The sequence below is a fragment of the Coffea arabica genome, chromosome 6e (genome assembly GCF_036785885.1).
Source record: "Coffea arabica cultivar ET-39 chromosome 6e, Coffea Arabica ET-39 HiFi, whole genome shotgun sequence".
In the NCBI taxonomy this organism is placed as follows: Eukaryota; Viridiplantae; Streptophyta; class Magnoliopsida; order Gentianales; family Rubiaceae; genus Coffea; species Coffea arabica.
This window is the reverse complement of record NC_092321.1, coordinates 6131368-6155864: the sequence shown is the minus strand read 5'-3', so window position 1 is coordinate 6155864 and position 24497 is coordinate 6131368. Positions and strand designations below refer to the sequence as shown.

Here is a 24497-nt window from a genome sequence, read left to right as displayed (position 1 = left end):
AGTAGTAGAACGTAGTTTGGTTTCGCGACGCTCATCCAACTCAACTAACGTGGGTCGTCATTTGCCTTTTGCCTGATCTCGACCGTCTTGATCGACATCCATTTCACAAGTCATCTATGACTGGTGACTAGCAAAGTTCACAACCACGAAAGCTTCTACGAATGTTCTTTCAGGTAGAAAAATGTACAGAAGATTTGATCATCTTTCTGCTAATAAAACCTTGAGATAGTTGCTCCATCTCGATGCCATTTACCCAAATTCCATTGAGTTTAAAGCTTGGCTCATCCAGAGCCAGAGCCCAACTGGTGCACGATTTCGGGATATCTAAATGCTACAATTACCATTCATATTCAAATCTTCCTCAACAACGCAAAACACTTGCTTCTGGAAATGCTAATTGAGCGGTGCAAAAGCTGACCTCTACTTTACATTGGGAAAAGCTAAACACCGATAGAATCTACTTCAATTTTTCTTCACTGTTCCCGTATTATTATGAATCCGGAGACAAAAATCCAGCTATCGGGATATGTAGAAGTCATTGCTATTACCTGACGAGCAACTAAGAAAAGATTATTGTGACAAGTAACTATAACCATAGACAACCTCACCTATGCGCCCAAAACATATCATCATTTTTTTACCACCAACTTGTCAGCAAGAGAAAATAAACTTCCTGTTAATCTCAAGGACGCGGATTGGAAGCCAGTCAAATATTCCGACCATTTTTTTTTAATCAGAAAATTGATAAAGTAATCGACTTTTAACATGCGAAACAACTGTACAGAGCTCAATCTAGCAATCGATAATCTAAAAACCTTCTTATAATCTATAAACTTTCTCGTCCTCAACTGCAGAGTTGAGTAAAGTCAGATACTCGTTGATAGCTTCCCCTTCTTTTGTAACATCAATGTCATAGTCAGAGAATGCATCAGCACCATGCAATCCAGTAGTAAGTTCATCTTCCATCTCCACATCCCGCTCCAAATCTTCCTTTCGACCTGATGGACCTCCATTATCAGCTTCACCGCTCAAAGTTGCACTGTTAGCTGACACGTTCCCTCCACCACCTCCTAAATCGTGGTTGCTGACATCCGCTGTTGCAGAATTTTCATTGGGTTGTCCAACTAAAAAATTTAATGCTTTCTCTTTTGTGCCGAACATGCGAACAGCTTCAGCCACTACCAAACAAAAACAGACCGACCAAAAAATGAGTCATAGTCCTAGGCAATCAATGTAAGTAATCACATGATTCTTGCCTTTATTAATATATCAAATTGTGCTTTGGTTCGTAACATGACCAAGTCCAGTGTGTCTTGTTAAGTGCCTCCAGATCATCACATGGCCAAATGTCAAAAGCATAACGTGTCTAATGCTAACCTAAACTGTGTATTTCTTGCTGTGCTTCCCTAGGCACAGAATATTGGTTTTTGTATGTAATGGAAATATTGGAATATTAATGTTGCCTAAAAGTCTTTGCACTGTGGTTAACTTGATAATTTTGATATTCTGCCACCATTTGCAACATTTCTTACTAATAATTCAACAAAGATAAAAAGCTTTTGCCAGTGCTAGTACTCAATGCTTTAACCTTAACATGCTCAGGAGTAACACAACTACTAACATGCTCAGGAGTAACACAACTACTAGGAAAAATGAGAAAAGGAATTAATCCTCCCTCTGACAAAGAGGAGAGAAAAACAAATAAATCATTATCAAGCCTCGCCCAAACCAGTTGAAAATTGCCGAAATGGAGAAAAAGAAAAAGACTAGTAGACCATATCAACAAAGAACAAGGACATACATACATAAGTTTGAAATGACACCAAAACAATATGGCTACAAACTATGTACCTGAAGCTCTTGGGAATCCCATGGCTACAATCTCTTCAATTGCAGCTTCTGCAGCTTGACGTAATCTTTTGCTCTTCCTAAGTTCAATATCAGCCTGCAAAGCAAACATTTAGGTAAATACTTATGGTTTGAGCACAAAAGCTAGAAATACGAGGCAGTCCAAGATGGCAAGAAAATACCTGTATGGCAGCATTAGTTTCTGGATTGGTCAAGTCATCCAGAGACTTCTGAATGTCATTTTCATTTCTTCGTAAGGCTTCTGCAGCAAGCTCTTTTGCAAATCTACAACCATGCAACTCATAATGTTCAGATTATTTTTGTTCCTGCATCACCCAGACTAGTGACTACAACCATATAACTGGGCTCTGGCAGTCCATGTTTCACAAAGAGAAGACAAAAGGTAAAACTTCTTAACTTGATAGAGGCCAAATCTGAGATGGGTCAAGCCATCATTGGATTCCATAACAAATCCAAATCAAAGAATCTCATACTTGTGCTTCATATATGTGAATTAACAACTGCAATGTTTAACAAATTAAGCGCTACAATTGAAAGATCAAGCTCCTTATGAGACTAGTTGCTTTTGAACATACACACAGAACATAGAAGTGCAGAATGTCAACAATAGATTAAAAAAAAAATACATGGAACTATTTATTCTTGAAATCACATCTTGGTTTGATGACTTTGTGGATATTCAGGCAATAAATAAGTTACTATTGTTATTACAATATCATCTTGCAACCTTATAAGCACAAAAAAATAATAATAATAATAATAAAGAAAATAAGATATACCCAAAATGTATAGCTTCTTACCCAACAGTGACCAATTCATTCAATTTCTGAAGATCCACAGCTTTCCTCAGTGGTGTCATTCCATATCGCTTCTGCTCACTGCAAACAGGTGCAGTTTATAAGAATTTTTACACATAGCAAAAGTCAGTTTTACTTTATAGAAGAAAAGCTTACAAAATCTCCTGCTGTCGCCAAAGGTCCTCCTCCTGTTTCTTCATCCTTTTTGCCTTTTCCTCAACAAGGAAGTCAACAGCACTCTCGATATCCTGGTTGCTCATGCGAAGGGCCCTCTTTGCATCCCGTTCTTTATACCCCATTCCCTTGAGCAATGATAAGGCTTCATCAGGCACTTGAAGCTGTTGAAAAGTAAATGTGACTACCAGTTGATCAAGACAAAACTTACACATATCATTATCAGAGAAAGAAAAGATGACTAGCAAAAAAACTACTTTTTAAACAATAAAAGAAAAGAGGGTGAGGGCTTCAGAACCTTTTTTTTTTTTTTTGCGGGCTTCAGAACCTAAAGTTTTGTACAAATCTTATATTAAAGGGATTTTTCAGCAGTGGCAGCATCTAACTAGAAGTAAAGCAAAATTTTTTTTAAAAAAAAGAAGGCTAGAATTTTTTTTTATACAAAGTACTATTTGCCAACATTTATCAACCTGCATATGAACAAATATCAATACATAACGTATCAAGTTCTGCTAACCTGGAAGAATTTAATTTGAGCAGCATTCAAGGAAGCCCTAGAATTTTCTACACGACCACTGTGATATGCAACTACTCCTTCTAAAAGCTCCAGCCTCAGGTACCTTCATATGAAGTGCAATCAATTACTGTGAGTACTGGCAACTCTTTTAGCTAGCAATACAGACAAATCATGATGGATAATCCACGCTAAAAGAAACTACTCACAAGGAAAGCTCAGGAAACCGTCCTCCTTGGAGAAGTCTCAGACGAATAGACTCCTTCCCATGAGCACGCTCAAGCCCCTCTCTGGCTTTTGCAAGTCGCTGGCCAGCCACTGTGAGCCAGCTAATATCACGGAGCATAAAATAGCACCATACCATGTCTATTTGTAGTATGGATACATTGTCAACCATCTGAAAAACAAATACCAAATATTATTATGTTAGAACATTTAGAAAGATCAAAACCAAGCCACAGCACATCCATCCCAGTAAAAGTAAGACATTGCAGAACTCCATGTACCAAAAGCAATTTACAAAATAAAACCTTTAGTCACTGATTTGGCATAATGTTCAGTAGTAATTAATAACATTATAAAAGAAAGATAAGGAAAAGGATGACCAAAACGATTGCAAGCAAACAATATACAACCTTGCTTCTTAAATTGCCTTTCTATTTTATGAATATGGAGCTCATAATGCAAAATAATTGCGGCTTCAATCAGTTTCAATCGTGAAAAAATGTTCACGAAATAGAAAAGTCCTGTAGATTTGAAGGGATTGTGATTCACTTACTTCAATGGCCTTTGGATTGCATAGAGAGAAAGCCTCCTGCATTACAAAAAGAAGTAAACTTGAGTAATTGATTTTTCATCCCAGAAGTTAGCAAGTATTATATTAAGGCATTAATTCAAGAAAGTACCATAAAACATGTTAAAAACTGGTTTAGCTACAATTATTTGCTAAAACACTTATCCCTGAGAGAACATAATAAAGAGTTTCAGATGCAAACCTCGCCCATGATAAGCACTTCAAGTGCATCCTTATATTTATGTTCTCTAATCAACTGCTTAGCATTTGCATGCAGCATAAGACCCATCATTATTGCTCTGCCAGAAATAAATCACAAATGTTAGCAGGATTAGTTTGACCATCCCATCCACCTAAGGGGATTAGTTACTGCTGTTCATAAGGTGCACAGTCTAACCAATCGAGGTGTTTGTGAGACTGCAGGGGTGATTTTATACTAATGTTGTTCATATAATGGTCAAGATTCATATTTTCACCATACCTTTGGTCAGTCTCAGAGCCCAGCTGCACTTTTTCTCCACTCTGATTTTCCAGCTCTAGATTAAAGTTTTCAACAGGTAAAGATCCTTCAGCATGTCTCTGGGCTAGTGAAGTGGCAGCAGATCTGCATAAAAATTGGGATCAGCCAAAAAGCTAGAAAGAGACAAAAAGCAAGATTGAATACATGAGTTTGCACACGTCTTGTGGACATGGCGCAGAACATGACTATCATTGTACGGTTATTATACACAAATTTTGGAGCTCACGAAAACCAAATTTAACTAATTAGGGATTGTGTAATTTTTAGCAAAATAAAGAAGGCTTTCCTCCTCTTTGGTAAAATGACCTCCTCACCGATGTCTTTGATCATTCAATTTAACAGCCACTACCCCACCAATTCCCCCAAGTAGTTCACAATTCTTTCTTATAAATAATCTAACACACAATTCGACCCATTTAGCGAAAACACACGAGAATCCTTGATGCCCAAAAATCTTTAAAAAGACCAAAAGAAGCCCACAGCTTATAGCCCAAAATAGAAGAAATTAATAGCAATATTCGACCTAGGAAACAAAGAAAAATCCAACCCTGAGCCTAAAAAGTTCGGCATACAGATAGAAATTCATGATTAAACACTACTAACTTGATCCTGGAGAGGCGTTTAGAGCGCTCTTCTTCAGCCAAGAATTCCTCTTTCACTTTGCCTTGATCAGCGGAGACCCTGGAGGCCAAAATTTTAGCGTTGTTTTTAAGACCCAGTTGGCTGAGCTTTTCAGTGCCATCACCATCTCTCAAGACTTTGCCCGCGGATATTAAGTTGATCGTCTGGGGCACAGCATGGCAGCCCGATCGCTCGGCCACCTCTTCTCTCAACATGGCCACAGTCCATTCTTCTAAATCCACTTCCAGTACCCCACTCCATGCCCCTCCTATCTTCAATTTCGCCATGCCCATCTTTCCGCCGGGGAAGAAAAAGACGCAGCAGCAGAACAAGAGAAAGTACTGAAAACGAGTAGCCAGCCAGAAGAAGACGAGGAAGAAGACCAGGACCAACTGACTTAAAATTAGTGATTAAGTGTCATATGTACCCATTGGTTTATACGGACATTGAATCCTGGTGCTGGTGGGTTAGCATTAGCTTGGCGGCCAAGGCTTGAGTTGACCCCGTATTTACTTTCCCCGCTTGTAGTTTGTATTTTGTGCTCCTCTTTGGAAAGTACTAAATGTGACTTAAGGAGAGCGTCTGGAGTTGGAATCCGTGTTTGGATTGCATTTTTCGTCATTTTTCATGAAAAAATTACTGTAGCGATTTGATATATGTGAGGAAAAAAGGTAATAGGGAAATGTGATCACGGAAAACGATAATATTTTCCGACGGAAACAAGCAATCCAAGCGTGGCCTAAATTGAGTGAACTCCATCACTCTTCTACTTTTTCCTGTTTTTTATTTTGTCTCCAACGAAAAAAACAAAAAAAAAAAAAGTAGCACGATAAGACTTCGAATTCTCTACGACAAGCCCTAGCGGAACTGTGAAACAATTATTGTACCGGCATCTCCCTAAAAAATTACCAGGCTGCAGCTTCGAGAAGTTGTCATTTACACCGTGTGCTAAAACAATTATTGTACGTAAGTTATGGTTTACACGTAAGCACAGTCTGCCATCCTCTATAATCCATCGAAACATATTCTGCCATCCTCTAAAAGCAAAAAATGGAGCAAGAATAGCGGATTCCCTTAGATCTATCCTAAGTTCCTAACGTTAATATTTTTGTTCTCCCAATTATTAATTCTTACTTGAGTGACAACGGGAAATTTTATGTCAATCCGAGATTATAAAAAAAAAAAAAATTGGCCTACTAGTTACTTTAAAATCAATGAAAATGACTATTGACAATATTTGGCCTACTAGTCAAATAATTATTCTGAAATGGCATAAGATTTTTAGTGAGAATAATGAATTGTCCGATGATCAAAAGCAAAAAGACAATCCTTAAATGAACTTTTATAATTTTGACCATGACATTCATTTGTCTTGTCAATCACTAAACTTGGCTCAATGGCCACCTTCTGCAAGTGAAGTTTCAAATCTCATCTACAGTAAAAAAAAAAAATCAAAAATTGTGTTAAAACACTTTTTTGGTCGAGTAAGATCTATGTACCTACTAGCCTCTAATACAAAGGATAGATAGATTATATAACAGTTGTTGTCTCAAAAAAAAAATATTCATTGTCTTGTCTTTTCAATTTTTAATTTATTTATAGTATTCCTTCTCGTGAACCATGGAACCTATCCCCTCCCATCTTGTCATAAATTCCTTTTGACACACCATTACTAATAACAAAGCAATTATCTTCTTCAAAAGTGATTCTTAACTTTGATGATTAGAAGACCGAAGAGTATTTCCATTGCAGATCTAAAGCCCATAATAAAGACCTCCCTCGTATAAGTCCAACGACAAATCAATGGCTTGGGGCTATTGGGCATCGTCACCAAAGACTTTTAAGTTTCGGTGAGACGGGAGATTAAGGCCTTGTTTGGATTGTGATTTTTTATCAAAAAATTACGTCATTTTCTGTGATTATATTTTTCTATTACCTTTTTTCCTCACATACATCAAATCGTTACAGTAATTTTTTCATGAAAAATGTAATCCAAACACAACCTAATAATTTTTTTTGAAGCTTGATTAAAGATTTAAATCTTATCTTTCATATGCTGGACTCACATTTTGCTGGGATACTTTTTCTAGGCCGGTTGGGTCTCTTCCTCCTGTATAGGCTAAAGTAGGAGTATGGGTTGGGTAGGCATAAGAGTAGGAGTAGGCTGGGTTAACTGTTAGCCTCTGATTAAAAAAAAAAAAGTTTCCAACGCGAGAACGAGTGAAAGACGAGAGATGAGAAAACTCGGCCACTAAGAGCCTAAGAGGGGCCACGCCCTACCGGACAGTCTCTACTGTTCTTCACCGAACCATCTTGAGAAAAGATCCAAACTTGCATACACCACCAGCTCAACCACCACCATCATGGCGGCAGCCACCACCGCTGGCAGAAAAAGAAGAAAGAAAGCTAAAACCAAATCCAAATCCAAATCCAAATCCAAAAAGCCCAAAACTGCACCCCAACCCCCACCCCCACTCCCACTCCAGCCCACCACCAGTAGTAACCACCATGAAGACCTATCAAACCTCATTCCCCACCTCGTCACTGCTACCTACAGCGCCATTTCCTTTCTCCGCCACCAAGACCTTCACCTCCTCCCCTCCCAATCTCTCTCCCTCGAATCCCTTCTTTGTTCCACTTCCACCAGCTTCTCTAAACTCCTCTCCCTCACCTATTTTTGTCCGGAATCACTCCCCCCGCCGCCGCCACTACCTCCTCCGCCGGCACAGTGTTGGTTTGACAGGTTCCTCACCTCCGCCGCTGCTGACTACGATCCCCGGTGGACCCACTTCTTCAATCTGTCCAAGCCTTCATTTACCCTCCTCCTCCGCCTGCTCACTCCTTCTCTCTCCTCCCTCTCTCCTCTTCCCCCTAACTTCGCCCTTGCAGCCACCCTTTTTCGGCTAGCTCACTCCGCTTCCTTCTCTGCAGTCTCCCGCCGCTTCAACATTGACTCACCCGCCGCCTGCCGCGCCTTTTACACGGTCTGCAAAGCCATCAATGAAAATCTCGGTCATTTGTTTGAATTTAAGTCGGATATCAACCGCATTATCGTGGGTTTTGGGTGGATTTCTCTGCCAAATTGCTGTGGCGTTCTGGGGTTGGAGAAATTCAAATTGGATGGTGATTTATTGGGTGAAAACGGGTCTTTGGTAGTGCAAGCTCTCGTGGACTCTGAAGGGAGATTCTTGGATGTTTCAGCTGGGTGGCCTAGCACTCTGACACCCGAAAAGGTTCTTCGACAGTCGAAGCTTTTGTCGGGCGTTGAGGAGACGAAAGAGTACTTAAATGGGCCATCTTTTGAGCTTAGTGATGGAAATTCAATCCCGCAATATATTTTGGGGGACTCCTGTTTTCCACTATTGCCTTGGCTTTTAACGCCTTATAAGAAATTGGATGAAAATGCTGGTTTGAATTCCTCCGAAATGGCTTTTAATTCAGTTCATAGTAGTGGGATGGAGTTGGTGAGGATGGCATTTGGGAGAGTGAGAAAAAGGTGGAAACTTGTGGCGAAGAAATGGAGTGAGCAGTGTGTTGAGGCTTTTCCATTTGTAATTGTTACGTGTTGTTTGCTGCACAATTTTCTCATAAAGTGCAGTGAAGCAGTGCAGGATGAAGATGCAGAGTGCTCGAGAGATCAAGAGTTTCCAGTGTTTGATGGAGAGGTAGATGAGAGTGGGAAGAGGATTAGAGATGCTCTTGCTTCCCATTTGGGTAGGGCGAATGAGAGGAGATAGTTTGACTGCTGTAATTATCAGGCTTCTTAGTTTACTGCTTTTTGCTGTTCTTGTGGGCGTGAGATTTTGGCTTGTGTTAGTTGTATATATCTGATTAATCGTAATTGAATTAGGTTTTCTGATATGCTGTTTTTCTGCCAGCCACCCTGTTGGTATACATTGCACATTACATTTGTGTTTTGGGTTATTCCTGCTTCCGACATCAGAATAGGGACCCTGATGCTAATCATCATGAACGATCGGTACTGAATCCTAGCTGGCAGGCCCATGGTTTTGCATCTCTACCAGAGTTTCAGAGGAACTATAGTTAAATGAGGTGAAGGTTCATTTGTTAAGTACTTGGTGGCTGGGGCACATTAAGCTTGGAGCTGAGAAAATAGTGTAATATTTCAGTATCTGCAAATAGCTCTCTTGAAACTAATAATCACCTTTCAAAGTTTCACAAGAGTAAAGCCAAGTCCAGGTTCCAGGATGCTACTAAGTTGGCACGATGAGGTGAATGCCAATTTAAGATGCGAAACTTTATTAATTATTAGGATGGAGATGATCTATACCTCTAAGATGACAATTGGGGCTTGGCTGACTTTGATGTTTTCCACTTCCCTTTGCATTATAAGAGCTTGCTTGCTGGTGCAAATGATATAGTTAATGGAATGGGCATTCCGACAAGCTAGTGTCCTCCTAATGTGAGTGGTAGTTCTAAGTCGGGCAAGAAAGAGCTGACGATGAGAAAATGTTCCTGCAACCAATCTTTACCTTGGGGGTTGTCACTTGTCAGATTGTTAGCTTTCTGAAGTCTACTATCCTGGAAGCTATCCAAATCAAATGCAATGGCAGCTCTTTTTGTTTATCTATTCATTTGTGGTGGTCTTGCTCTCAGATACGTATATGATTACAAAACTGGGGGATCTGGTGAATATATCCCACAAATTTCTCTAATTTTTCATCAGATAAACTAGCCTATAATGTGGAGGAGGACAACCAATTTCTTTAGCACTTTCTCCAATTTGACTGATCAATGCTGAGATCAGAAGTTTTTTCTTCTAGATTAGAATGTTTACAATCTTGCTCACAAATGCTGGGATTTGAAAATCTGAAGCCTTTCTAGAGCAGATGACTTCCCGATTATCAGTTACCAAAATAATACCGATAATGGATGTAGATAATCCATGGACTTTGCTAAATAAGTGTGTTCAAGACTGCAACATGCAGTCTGTCAATCAAATTACTAACCAGGTCCTTGGCTGCAGCTCATCACAAGAAAGGGAAGGAAAAGAGGTACTAAAAAACAGCCACTTTCCCTTTACAATAAAACACTTTCGTTTTTTCCCTATCAAACAATTGCATCCGTGTAAACTTTGGTGCGAAGAGTTTGCGATTTGAAGCAGAAAAGAAAAAAAGAAAAAGAAAAATCAAATAAAAATCTCTGAAGAAGAGCTTTTTTTTGTACATTCAAACCAGCAAGAAAACAAACCCTTATCGCCTGCTCCCCTGGGCTGTGAGGCGTTCGACTCCCGTCTCTGAAGAACCCTCAGAAACTCGTCTGAGCTTAGATTCCCATCACGATTCGTGTCGAATATATAAAATACGAGATCAACAAGATTGTCAGAGATGGAGATGCCACAAACCTGCGACCAAGCACAATTCGTCATTAGGACAAAAGCTGATTTTTTTTTGGAAAGACAGTTGCCTATGGAGAAGGACGAATGAACCTTACTGTTTGACCCTTGTGATATTGGTCGATTCAGTAAGTGTATACATATGGAAATGTGTTAAATTTGTGTACATTAAACTGCTGTAATCGCATATGAATGCATCGAGTCAATACACATGAAACTGGTTATACAATATTCTTCCAACTATCGTTCTCCTGCTATTGACAAAGCTATTTCATACATGACTTGCCAACATAATTATAGATTATTAGAATGTCCTTCCGAGGTTATTAACAAACAATACAGGAACCTTGTGGACAAACAAGGTATATTACTGCATGCAAGTGGAACCATGCCATCACATTCAACTATCAACATACCAAATCAACTACTGCTTTTTACTAAATATTTGAAAGTAGATAACTATGTAGACATACTTGAGTAGCAGCTCTTTGAAAATCTTGCTTTGTTAGTAACCCATTGACTTTTCCATAACTGAAGATAGCCAGAGAGAATGGGCGGAGCCGTTTCCGAAGTTCAGCAAAATTCTTGAATTCTTCAAATGTGATGCACACGTCTTTGAGATTTGGTTCTTTGTTTAATTCATCAACACGATCAAGAAACTTGTTGATATGATTTATGTCAGCAGATGCAACCATGGACAGTGCAAAATCTTTAGCAGATATGGTTCCCTGTGATTTCCAGTCGTAATGGGCAAACTCTAGCCGCAGAATCTGTCGCCAAGATGTTCAAATACATACTCAGAAATCAGTCTACTCCACTGAGATGCTTAAGCACCACATAAATAACAGCAGTCGCCTCTTGAGGCGGATATTTTTGGTTCACGCTACCAGGCATTAGCAACTACTTCACTGAGAAGAACGCAGCAACTTTTGAAATCCTTGAGAGTAGATCCAGACACGATGAAGATGTTTTACTTCAATAAAAAAAAAATCCAAATATAGGTGAGGGATCAAAAACATACGTCATTATGCAGATCTCTTAAGAATTGAACAAATTTTTCACGTCCAAGGCGACCTTCACCATCCTTGCCAAAAAAGTACTCTAGGAGTCCTCCGTCCTCTACAGAACTTGAAACCTTCAATCCAGTTCTCATCCCATCTCTGTGGTGAGCACCTTGCCTGTTATGCATCCGCATCAGGGCCATCACTTTCTTAAATTCCTCTCTGTCTATTCCTCTGATTAGAAGTAGCAAAAGTTAATACTTCCAGAATCAGTGCAAAAAAAAAAGCAGCAAACATACTCTACACATTGCGCATAACTGCATATTCTTTCGCTGGATGTACAAAATGTACATATATAGGCAACTGTATAAAGCACATTATGAGTAATAAAAGAAAAATATTAACACAATTTCTGGATTGAGCACCAAAAACTATCTTTATAAAAGAACTTTGATTAGCTTCGAATTGCCACAGACATTTTGAAGGCCTCAATTCTGCAATTTGTAACTTCTGATTTCTAAAGGTAAAGAAGTCCCCAGAACGCTACATTGTTGTTTGACTGTCAGTCATCAGTAATAAACCATACAGTTGAACCAGATACAAGATTATAATCTGAAAACAGTTTTGCTACTTTTTTTTTCCCCCTTCCAAGAATGATAAACACATGTAGAATTGTTAAAGAGTATATTGTACCTGTGGAATTGAATAATTATGCATTATTAGCATTACATCTCTCTTTCATATGGAGCCCATTCAATGCTGTCCAGAATGCCAAAATAGATATAAACAAAGGAAATAGATTTGTCTCATCTTAATACTTGGTCAAAGCAAATGAAACAGATTCATCATCTCAATACTTGGTCAATATTTGATTAAAAGCAAGCCAACATTTGGATCAAACTCACATCAGTCGTGTATATAGGATATCATATAATTTTGAATTGTCCATCAATTAATGCTTTCTATTATGATTATTTTCTCTGCCCAGAAATTTTTGAGACATTTTATCTGATTCTGGGGCAGCTACAAGAAAAGCATCTATATTTTCTACGAATCTTGTATAACAAGTAACATAAAGGTAGCTATGGAAACATTAACCAGAGGTATAGAGATGCCTTCATACTTACTGGCAGCACAAAAATATGGTCTGTAGAACTCCTAGAACCTTATGTATACTAATACATACACATTAAACCTACCCATCGTTGTCAAGGTCAAACATTTTGAATGCCACCGAAAAACTTGATTCTGGTATGCTGAGTAGTGTAACGAAAAAAATATACCTGTAAGAACAAAATGCAGAATCAGGAGATTTTTCAGAAGTTTAATGAGCATTACATGTAGATAATGTGCCTGTGTCCAAGCATACAGACACACATGCAGAACAGGGACTAACTCTGCAAACGATATAAGTCCATCATTATTGGTATCAAAAAGCATAAAAAATTCTGAAGGTGCGCAATTTAACTCGCCAGGACTCTTCTCTCCTTTCAGATATCCTCCACGAACACCAGTTGCCCCGGATGGAGGAAATACAGGAACAACTGCTCGCATCAAATCTGCTGGTGTCATAAATACCTCGCCAGAAGGGGATCGGAAAGATGCAAAGTAATCAAACACCTAGAATAGGAAACATGATTATAGGCGAATTTCATACAGGGATAAAAACATGAGAAATTTCAATGCTCAGAACCAAGGCAAGTGGGCCAATTCCATATGAATCCTTAAGGTCATGGTGAGGATCTGTTTTCTTTTATGGTCATGAGAGAAGCAAAATCTTCTAACTTTTAGTCATTCGACTACTACATTCGAATTGTAGCACAAACTGGAACTTTTTTAACGCAAACTATTCAATTGACCCTCTATAACCACTTGGACTTTTAATGAGCTAGCAATATTTTAATTTGCAACTCACCTATAGAAAGTACAAGTACAAGCTCTTTGATCAAGCTGTTTAAAACACTAAAAAAGATAGAGACTTTACACTGATGCATATGAAAACTAGAGGTTTATACCTTCTCAGGAGGACTCTGCAACCTCAGGCGTTTCTCATAGTTGAAGAAAACCTTTCTCCTGTATGTATCTGAAACATCAAGATGACTATTAGACATGAAAATTGAAGGCAACCATGAAACAAGGGGCAACTGAGACACATGGTTTGCTCTAGTTTAAAGCTAGTGTGTTGTCATTGTAATACGAGAGTTAAATCAGGGATACAAAATGAGATGTAGGAATATTTCAAGTTCCAAATCGTAATATAGGATATCAGTTGCTAATCATAGATCACCATCTTGGTGCTAGGTGACTAAAAGTTTTTCGTTTTGCATTTGATCAATTAGCGTCGAGCTGTGGCATCAATATAGAATTAGGATCCTATGAGAGGATATTCAACAACCATGACTCGCTGATGGGGATGTTTGAATGACATTAATTGAATGTTGTTGATGGTAATAACAGGATAAATCAAATAGCAATTTTGTCTTATTCACGAACTGTCAAATATCACACATCCATGCGAATGGATAGTTATATCTATATATAAAAAAAAAATTATAAAAGATATTGTGGGCCTGCATATATACTGAAGATTAATCCGAAACATCCCTGCTAAAATATTGGCAGCTATGGTGTACCTTTCCATGAATTACCCTATGAAATCTAAAGAAAAACTTGCATTAATGGACCACAAACCAAAATGCCCCAGTTTTCGAATCGATGAACATCATCCATAATGTGAAAATCAGCTCGAGATGTCAATTACAATATCCCAGCATTCTCTTGTACCTTTAAATAAGAAATTAGGCTGGCTTTCACTTTCTGTATCTGCCGGGCCCCTTCCACAATCAGCATAAGAGAGCTGCGAATGCCTACCAGAAAAGGCATAACAGTAACAAAGGCCTAAACTCGAGGCAACGACGACTGCCCCCGAAAACAATGATCTCAGAACTGATTCAAGAACTGAGGCCGAGCTACCCTTTTGATTATTACTGTGATTATAGCTACTGGTAGACCCAGATGTTGAAGCCCATGCTGAATCCGATGACGTTTTATTTGATTTGGTGAAGATCAAACGTTGTTGGTTGAGACTTTGTGCTGCAAAGACTCGGATTAATGGATTAGGTTTATTCAGAAATGTCCGAGAATTCATAGTACACTACACTTCAGTCCGTCCTCTACAGATTAGATAAAGTTTAGGATTGAGGATAAAGTTCAGAGTTTGTTTTGTTTTGATTTTGCAATTGTTTCATCTTTGCATGGATGCAATGCATTATATCCACATATATGTATGTGTGCGCGGGGTCGCGCTCGTGCGCAGGGAAAACAGGGAGCAAGAAGTGGCAGGGCACTGTTTGACCGAGAAAGATGGGCGGATAACACAGCACAGATGGGGGGATTATTTCACTTGCACTTCTTGGAAACGATGGTGTGTTTTTTTTAATTAGAAGCTCCTTTTCGTTCGTTCGTATGTTTCTAAGGCGGTCTCATGCTGCTGCAAATTGTACTAGCACTTTTATGAAGGTTTCTTTCATATTGCTAATCACATCCAAAAAATATATATATATCGGGAAAAACGGAAAGTTTCTCCATGCTAAGGCTAGGCTGGGCTTTTTCATTTACATGTTGGAAAGAAGATGGACTTCCTTGGAAGTGTACAATTCTGTTCTTGGGCCAGGCTCTAGTATGGGCCTGTGAGATCAGTCTGGTCAGATATTTAATGCAGCAATCAAAGCATGGAACTGGTAACGTACCAAAGACCCAAAAGAAATTTAAAAAAAAAAAAAAAACAAACCTGGCAAAGTGCCCAGCCCAATTGATAAGGCTGCAGAAATTGCGTCTGTGAAGCTCCGAGGGCCTCTGTGGCGATTAGTTTCAGGAAAGTAGAATTGTAGATCAGTCTTAGCTCTCTGCCGAGAAAAGGGGCGGGGCAGGAGAGTAACATCCTTGTTTGTTATTATTCATTATTAATTACTTACATAATTTTGTAATTATTATATACAGAGTTCATAGCAATCTAAAAGCACTTTCCCCAATTCAATAGCTTGTTACTGGGGAGGTGCAATTTGCCAAGAGATGCTTTTAAGAAAACATATGGTAACCTGTGATCATCCATTAGTTAATTTTTTTTTTTTTTCAAGACTTAGCTAGAGTTTCTGCCATCTTAATAGTTGTAACTTGTAACGCTTAAACATGCAAAACAAGTATAGATTAAAATGAGACCCCCATTAGTTCGTTTTTTTTTTCTGATTATTTTTTTGTTTCGCATGTGGTCCCTAATTCGAGGAATTACTACTTGAAAGAGACAAAAAAAATAATAATTTTTGAAAAAAAAACTACGTACCTTTATTTCCTTTGGTTTTTGGCCCGAAAACAATGCAAGGAACACGAATTATTGGTACCACTTTCTGTTCTCTTCGAGACAAGAAATGTAGTCACCAACTTTTGGTCACTCGCATTTCTTCATTAAACAAATTCATTACTCTTTGATTTCAAAGCAAAAGCTGGATTGGCTTTTCTGGCAAAGGTTGCTCAGCTCGGGCGACGTGCTTTCAAGTTTCTTCAGCTGCTCTATGGCCAAAGTTGATTCCCGGAGCAAAATTTATGAAGGCTTTTGTGGTCATATCTCAGACCTCTGGCAAATATTACCGAACAGAGAGCAACTTCCGTAATAAACGATTAATTTATACCTAGCTGCTATACTCCAAAATTAAAAGTCCACTTTTTAAGCAGATAGACTGACTGCTCCGTTTTCGTTGCCCTTTCCCCAACTACCATTTGAAATTCGTAAGCAACAATAAATGGGAAATAATTTTAGGCAACTATATCCTTACCCACCACATGCATGTGTATACATCATTTTCAAGCAAACTCTTCATCCCTGCGCTTTAATTTCTTTTTGTTCTTTTTTGGCCCCATTTTCCAGCCTCTTTCCAGTTTGCTTGCTGCATCTTTTTATAGTTATAGACGTCCTCATCAGTAGCTCAGAAATATCAAGGGGAAAAAAGAAGAAGAAAGGAAGCATAACCAAGTAGCCCCCAATAGCCATGGATTGGTGCTCTTGGTTATCAAAAGCTAACCTTGAGCCATCCCTCACATACGAGTATGGTTTATCTTTCACCCGCAATGAGCTAGAGAAAGAGGATCTGGTATACTTTAACCACGAATTCCTCAAGAGTTTGGGCATCAATGTAGCTAAACACCGCCTGGAGATACTCAAGCTTGTCAGGAAGGATGTTGGAGGAAACCTCAATGGCCTTTCCAGGCTTGTGTTGGCATTCAACAAAACTAAAAAGCTCTTCGTCAAGAAAGTCGGCAAGTGGGGCTTTCCCAGCAGGAATTCGACTAATCATCACGCCCCTTCGTTGGATATGTGTACCTATCCAACACCGTGGAGCGGAGCACTCAGGCGGTTTACTAGTGCAAAGGAGGACAAACCAGTGATCGCAAGCAGGGATGTGATGAAATCAGGGCCTTTAGATAGCAGAGTGCAACAAGAGAAGAAGATGATGTTGACTAATAAATGCCTTAGTATATCGGGTCCTCTGGATGGGAAGCTACAAGATAGATGGATGCTCGCCAACTGGAGCCCGATGAGACCCGGAGTCACTGATGGAAAAGGAAGAGACAGGCATGGGTATGGAAACAGGAGTCCTGGCTTGTATGCACCGTGGGAAGGAAGAGGTATGAGCCCAATGCGGAATCACTATTACGAGGGAAAGGTGGGGTATGCTACTGATGATGGAGGTCCTTCACTATGGTCCTTAATGTTTCAAGATTTGAAACCCAATTGAGCCCGGAGATTTTCTTGCAATACTGGTCTTGCCTATGGGACGGAGACTTGCTACTTTTGGCATTTTATTGTTATACTACAAGCTATCGGAAGAAGTTGCTTGCTTTCAGGCATGGCATCTGCTTCATGCTCTAAATTCTTAGGCCTGAGATAAGAAAGCAAACTAGCTTGACCAACTGCAGACTGATCGTTACCTTGACCAATCTGCTTGTACTTGAGCTTAGTTGTGTCCTTGTTTCCAATTACTCCTTTCTCTGCTTTCTGAACCCAATTACTTCCCCTAATTTTTTCACTTGTACTCCCACAGGTGAAACTGTAGGAGTTATGATCTGCTGTTTTGCATTATTTGTGCCTAATTATGAAGCCTAAAACTAATAATACTACTCAGCTGAAATTATGTCTTATAGGGACTTTTTCCAATCACCTTCATGCCTGAATGATATAAACACAAGGCGATTCTAAATTCAGCTATTTTACAAATATCAAATAGAAATCTCAATCAGCTGACTGAAGAAAGCCAGTAATTTTGTTTCTTCTACTCTGCAGTATATAGTCATGGTCTAATGTCAAATGGCAATCAGATTTTACGTTCCAGATGTCGAAATGAAGAGGACAGATTTTACCATATAAGGCTTCTTTCATAACCAAGAGGAATGAAACATGCGCAAAGAATGCAAGTCACTAACCCAGCTTTCCACACTCAAATCCAGTTCTTCTAAAGATAGTCAAGCAAAAATGTAAGCACACAAGGATCTGTCAATCATCGAAATGATCCAGAAAACCATGAGAAGCATAGATAGGATGCAAATTACATCTCAACCAATCACTCTATATTCCGAGAGGCATACATGATGGATATGTCAGCAAAATTATACCACAGCCATTCAAAATAAAGACTATATCTTTACAGGGAAAGAGTTATCCAAATAAAAAGGAGGCAATCAAATTAAGATGAGTAATTTTTTCCCAAGAAAAACCAGGAAACGAATGTTACCAGTCAATAAGGAAACGAAGGAATAGTCCTGGACAGAGCAAGCCAGAGAACCCCATAACCGAAGAAACATGCAAAAGCGCCAATAGGGAGAATGACCAAAGGTGGAAACTTGTTGTAAACATGGCCTGGAAGCAAACCCATGTTTTCCCCAATATCATTAGCCACCCCAAGCATGCTGGTTAAATCCCAGAACTGATTTGACTGAGTGGGAGTAGAGAGGAAAAGTGGATGCATTCCCGGATGCTATTTGCAACCAAGCAGCTGCCTCAAGCCCCACCCATGATGGTCTAGTCCCTGCTTTTACGGTCACTATTTTTTTTTTTAATCTTCTTAATCAATCAGAAATTCAGTCCGACGAATTGAATTAAACAGACAAAGAAATGAGAGCGGGAGGGACTGAGAGGGAAGAAGAGTCGGGCAGCAAGCATTGATTGTGATACGGTTGAGAAAAGAAAGACGACAATGTAAAACACCGGGAACAAATAGGCAGACATGGAGGGAGGTGGAGTTTTGGGAGGAGGGCAGATTGTTAATAATAAAGACAAGAAGTAGATGTGTACTAAGGAATAAGGGAGAAGGAGGTGATCGGATGGTGAGAATAGGATTCTGCAGTATATGATAATGAGTACTAGTGCATTATTACAAGTAATTTACAAAAATCAGAAACGTCATGCATCTTAAGAATTGACTTCTCAATTCGCAGTTTCCCTAATCCTGGAGCCCGGAATCCCCTTAACTGACATGTGGAAATTCCGTGGTACATATCCAGATGTCGAGTTTTAGCATTTGTACCAAGCAAGTACCTTTTCTGTGAACGGGATTCTTGGACAGCTGCATTTTTTAAGAGTAGCGTTTAGAAACTCCCCAAGGAGTAGAGAATAAACAAACAAACCTTCTTACCCTATTTGATTCTATTCTCCTCTTCCTCCTATTTTGTTTTCCCTGGCTGGCAAATCCTGGATTCTATTTTCATCCGTAGACTAATGATTAATTTGGCGGGTCTCAAATGAGACCGTGAGAGGCCAGGTGAGGGAGTATTGACTAAGCATTGAACTCGTAACTTGCAAAGCCATGAATTGCATTCTTCATGCGGAACAGATAAAATACTTTTTACGTATTCGCGGATTCTTCCAGTGTTTTGGCTTCTGTTACTCAGTCTCTGGAACAAACAGATAATGATTGGTGGTTTTATTTTACAAGGTCATCATTTCTGGGGACTTCGTGTATGTTGCAAGTATACTGGAAGCTGTGTTGTCAGCACTGTTAAACCCCACCAAAATAGTGACTTCTTACACACTAATCTGATCTCTGTCGGGACACTGTTTTCCTCGAGTTCTATAATCTTTTCCATTTTTGTGACAAACTGACAGGAATATGGATACATTAACTATATCAAAAACAGTCCAGCTTGCACTAGTTCCAAGGATTTGCCCAATCTTAAGAAAGCAGCCATGGATTCCAAGACAATCGGGAATTAGCTTTTGAGTAGAAGCCCCTTGGGATCATCAGGCAAACCAGGTAGCACATTTTTGTGTCTATTGGCCAGTTACTGATTTGCTGTATGGATATCCCGTTTTCTCTAGTAGTCTGGAAACCTCAAAATACTACAAATCACGTGTGATTAAATTGACAGTGTGCTACCAAACATCGAAGCAGGCCAAGTATGAAAGATAAAGTGCCATTTAGAGATCAAACGAGAAATTTTGGCTCTGCTAACAGGAGTAGGGCAGCCGCCGGTGGATGGGTTCTGCTCCATTCAGAGCTCAACACCATACAGCATTTTATGGGTTATTCCTTTGCATTTCTTGGTTCCCTGGGCTGATGCTAGCCTTGGGGGACGAGCATGTTTGAAGAAACATGATGGGCTAGCTGTTAGCATAAATCCAAGCCCAATATGTATATAGTCCAACCAACTTTGGGGTGCACGGTGTAGAAAACCCGCCCGCTCCCAACAACGCAACCCAATCCCCCATTTTGTTCATTCCAAAATACAAAAGTTAAACCAAAATAATCATGCTGAAAAGTATCATAACAAGTGAATTGGGGAGAGAATTGAATTGAATGATAAGATGAGAGGGATTATAATAAGTAGGAGTTGAGTTTAAAACCTCTCTCACTTATTAAAAGAAAGAAAGGATGGGGATTGAGGAAAACGTGGGCGGCTGTTCTTATTATTATTATTATTATTATTTTAATAAGATCTGGTTTTTTTCAAGTATTCGCTGTATATAATACCTCAGTTGATATACGCAAACAAAATTGGAGCTGCCCCATTCCCTTAGGAGAAGAGGAATTAGAAAGAGAACCTGATCAACATACATAAGGTTTTTCCTTTTGGGATACGATTGGTACCCTGATTCCAACCATTCAATTGGTTCACCGTATCACGACATTTTCTTTCCGTAATAACCAATCAAATAATTCTATACAATCTTGATAATTAATTTATTTATTTAACTCATTTTTATAACCAAAAAAAAAATCTCTCCAGAGTTTTTTTTTAAAAAAATATTGACACTGATCAGAATGATTAAAGATTCTGAAGCCATTCGAATTTGACCTCACTTTTTACATAAATAGTTCTGTACTACACACACTACTCCGACAATTTATGAAACATACTCTCCAAGAACACATCTTCGCCATCAAAGACCCTTAAATATGAACATTAGTTAAGTAATAATGAGGTACTTGATTCGACTCTCATCAACTTTTCAACTAAAACTAACTAGAGCATTTTCCTTAGAATCAACAAAATAGTACCTTGACAAGAATCGGGGGAGGTTGCCACGACAAGGGAGACAAAAGACATATTGCATTAATAATCAAAGTCTAATTGAAGTACCTGGAGCCAAGGATGCATGACATAGACATAGACATAGACATAGACATAGACATAAATAAAGTGATGGAACATGAATCCACCTTCTTTCATCCTTATCCCTAATTTTCATTTCCTTGTTGAGCTTCGGTCGTAGAAAACAAACAACAAATGGCAAAAAAAAGGGGTGCATGGGATGGATCCGATCAGCGTCTTGCGTGGCTTGGCTGGTCCGCCCAGCCCTGACGTGGAAACGATAGAAATGGCACATGGCTTTGCCGCCACCGTCAAAGACTAAAAGCGGGAAATTTAGGGATGCTGGACATATACCTAGTCGGTTCACGTGGATCCCACCCGACCCTCTGTTGTTCTTCGTTACTTATTCAATAAATATAAATGTTATTGCCATTATTACGTTTCGGAGTCATCGACTTTGCATGATCGTTTCTGACATTTTAATAGGTACTGAATATCCGTTGTCGGTTTGCGGTCACTTTGAGCTTCGATATGGAAATCAAGGCACGAAAAAGAAAATTAAAACAAAATATTTCCTAAGATAGGGAAAAATATTCACCTTGGTGTCTCTTCGCTCCCAGCGCTCATCATCAAAAGTATTTAAAAAGATTTTTCCACCAGTATTTAGTGAGTAACTGTTAGCACGTCAAAATCACACATAATTTATTACGTATATGTATATATCTATATTTATTATACCTTTATAATTAAATACTTTTCAAGATTAATTTTACTCTAAAAAAATTTATACATCAAAAGCATATTTTTAAGAATAAATCTTTTATACACTGACGGTGTATATACTAATAGGTCTAAATGCATGTCATATTTATAAAATTTAATGTTTAAATTTAAATTCAAATAATGTGACATTCATTCAATCTTGTCAGTATATACACTGACAGTATTGGAAAGATTAATCATATTTTTAATGCATGTCCACTTGACACTAGTGAGCCAAATGTACACCTTTTTTTTTTTAGTTCAACATTTTCAATATTGGCTCCATATTAGGAGCAAATGGACCCAATTAAATTATTAAGAATTCGAAAAGAACTAAATTGCCTCCAAAAATCCTACACTAGAAACCTGGGACGGGAAAACTCACACTTAAAATAACTACATTGTTTTTTTATTAGGCAATACGATTACCAGCAAACCATCATATAAGCGTAGTTCCAATGTCTAGGCCAAGCCTCAGTGACCTAGCAAGAGAATACAACTATAATTAAATTGGAAAATTCTAGCATTGAGATGGAGAGGTAAAGAACGTCCGACCAACTTTGGGTAAAAGTTGGCAAATTGGAGGACAACCAATTAGTATGGGTCCCACAGGCAGGTGTAACCGGTAAGCCACAAGGCACAAAGCTACATTGAGTAAGAGAGCTGTCACCCAGAGGGTCGTTGCCCCTGAGGGGCCTCTGCCTGTGGGCTGCTTTCTCTATCGATGGGGCGGTTTTGACGTTGGCCCCATGGTTCAATTTGCATTCTGATGGGCTAGCACCTGGTTTTTGTATAATCCGCGTGTGCCTTCCAGCTAAAAGTTAGAAACAAATGGGGGATGGACTATGGAGGGTATATTCAAGACTTCATCATGTATGAGTTAAAATTTAACAAAAAATTTAAAATACTCTTTAATCCTTTTAAATTGTTTGAATTATTGGGAAGGTATTTGATGTTGTAATTCATCAATTATTTTAATATTAAATAGTCTCGATTAAATATGAAGTAATCCAAATAATCTGGAGGAATTTGAAGGTATTTCAAATCTTTTTGTTAAATTCTTCAAACCAAACGCAGCAAAATGAAGAAAGTTGCAAAAAGTGAAGATATTTGTTTTTTGTTTTTTTGTCATTGTCAATATACTTACTCTAACATATAATCTAAGGAGGAGACCCAACTAGACTTATGAAAGATCGATGAAAACTGAACCATTATCAAATCAGATTGGTGCACTATATTTTCGTATGCAATTTTTTAAGAAAATCATATATTATAACAATTAATAGGAGGCAAATTTTTAACTCTTGATTTCGTACCCACCCAGCAGCAACAGCCCAAGCCGTCGAAGATTTTTGTTGGCTACTGCATTTGTTAGTCCTGCAATGTGCGTAGCAGAACAGTAACTAAAGAATACGTACAGTTTGCTCTAATCGCCAACGCCAGACCTCTCACTCTCATAACCTTATCCATTGTATGAAGCCTTCCTCTAGCTGGCCTATCGCAAGGGATAGAGTACTTGATCATAAAACGCAAGGGGATAGAGACAATACCTGGATAACTTTTCATTTTCAAAGTCTTGAAATAGGAAAAGGTCACTTAAATATCCACGATGTCCTAAGCTGACTCCCAAAGGCCATTTCATTTCATTTCTTTTCTTTTCTTTTCTTTTTTTTGGTGGTAATGATGAGGGCCATTCTTTACTTTCCCCTACTTCATTGTGCCACACTTACACTAAGATACCTATACATAACATATTTATATGCTTGCATCCGTTATGATCTTCTCTTTTTAAGTATCAAAAGAGGGATAAGTCTTAATAGTTTGAGACATTCAAACGTGATGCAAGCTTAGATATTGCAAAAGGGATATTTTTTTACTACAAGAAAAAAGGGTACTAAGAGCTTTAACAAGGTCAATGCTCGAGTATGGGTGGCAATTCTTGTGAATTTTCAGCTCAGATTGAAGCTTGAATCAGTTATGCTTGATTTTACAACTAAAACCGTATCCTACACGGAAGGTTGACTAGTCCTTTGAGAAATCATGTCAAATTCTGCGCGATTAGTAACCAATTTAATAATCCAACGCGGCTCTATATCCGACGCGAAATTTGAGAGTAAGTTTTCATAAATGCTGGTTTTCTCCAGTCCAATTGAAGTTTCTGATAATCCAAATATGGAGATATACAATCAAGTTAATCTTAAAAACTTGATTGTAGGCTACGAAAAAATGGAGATCATTTTTTGGCTAAACTCTGTCCAAACTATCTCTATTTTGAGTTAGGCCAACAGAGAATTTTGGCACAATTTCGCTATTAAATTTGGAGTAAATCTTATATATATTGACAGTGTATACACTATCATATCACCGTTTGATTCATGACATGTGTATATCACAAGTACTTCGATTGTGAAACTATCTCTCTGACTCTTGCTCTCGTGATCTCCCGATCATCTGTTTTTCTTCGAGCAATTGAACAATATCGTACTTTTACATGTACTAAATAAAGCAACA

The 24497-nt window shown here is 38.6% G+C and overlaps 4 protein-coding genes across 4 annotated transcripts; 2 read left to right on the top strand and 2 right to left on the bottom strand.

The window, feature by feature from the left end:
* Positions 1-695: 695 nt before the first annotated feature.
* Positions 696-5819, bottom strand: LOC113697174 (uncharacterized). The gene is made up of 11 exons (XM_027216663.2): positions 5271-5819; positions 4629-4751; positions 4350-4446; positions 4133-4168; positions 3564-3751; positions 3358-3460; positions 2823-3004; positions 2670-2747; positions 2031-2133; positions 1852-1945; positions 696-1178 (listed from the first exon to the last, which is right to left on the bottom strand). The coding sequence occupies exons 1-11, from the start codon at positions 5579-5581 to the stop codon at positions 820-822; spliced, it is 1674 nt and encodes a 557-aa protein (XP_027072464.1). The 5' UTR covers positions 5582-5819; the 3' UTR covers positions 696-819.
* A 1624-nt stretch (positions 5820-7443) lies between these two features.
* On the top strand, positions 7444-9147 carry LOC113695761 (protein ALP1-like). Its single transcript, XM_027214906.2, has one exon. It carries the CDS (start codon positions 7652-7654, stop codon positions 9023-9025), a length of 1374 nt encoding a protein of 457 aa, XP_027070707.2. The 5' UTR covers positions 7444-7651; the 3' UTR covers positions 9026-9147.
* A 1068-nt stretch (positions 9148-10215) lies between these two features.
* Positions 10216-15595, bottom strand: LOC113695760 (calcium uptake protein, mitochondrial-like; the record flags this gene model as incomplete). Its single annotated transcript, XM_027214905.2, has 8 exons — positions 10216-10653; positions 11118-11414; positions 11666-11879; positions 12845-12928; positions 13042-13265; positions 13661-13728; positions 14430-14738; positions 15436-15595. Coding segments are annotated over 8 exons (1572 nt in total), but the record flags the coding sequence as incomplete, so codon positions are not given.
* A 1092-nt stretch (positions 15596-16687) lies between these two features.
* On the top strand, positions 16688-17434 carry LOC113695759 (uncharacterized). The gene has a single exon (XM_027214904.1). The coding sequence runs from the start codon at positions 16688-16690 to the stop codon at positions 17432-17434; it is 747 nt and encodes a 248-aa protein (XP_027070705.1).
* The last annotated feature ends 7063 nt before the right edge of the window (positions 17435-24497 follow it).

Excerpts from the sequence above, each read along its gene's own strand:
- LOC113697174 (XM_027216663.2), bottom strand. The coding sequence starts at position 5,581 with ATGGGCATGGCGAAATTGAAGATAGGAGGGGCATGGAGTGGGGTACTG. Across the intron at positions 3,461-3,563 it reads CGGTTTCCTGAGCTTTCCTT|GTACCTGAGGCTGGAGCTTT; the intron begins GTGAGTAGTTTC and ends CTTCATATGAAG. Across the intron at positions 1,946-2,030 it reads AAACTAATGCTGCCATACAG|GCTGATATTGAACTTAGGAA; the intron begins GTATTTTCTTGC and ends TTTGCTTTGCAG.
- LOC113695761 (XM_027214906.2), top strand. The coding sequence starts at position 7,652 with ATGGCGGCAGCCACCACCGCTGGCAGAAAAAGAAGAAAGAAAGCTAAA.
- LOC113695759 (XM_027214904.1), top strand. The coding sequence starts at position 16,688 with ATGGATTGGTGCTCTTGGTTATCAAAAGCTAACCTTGAGCCATCCCTC.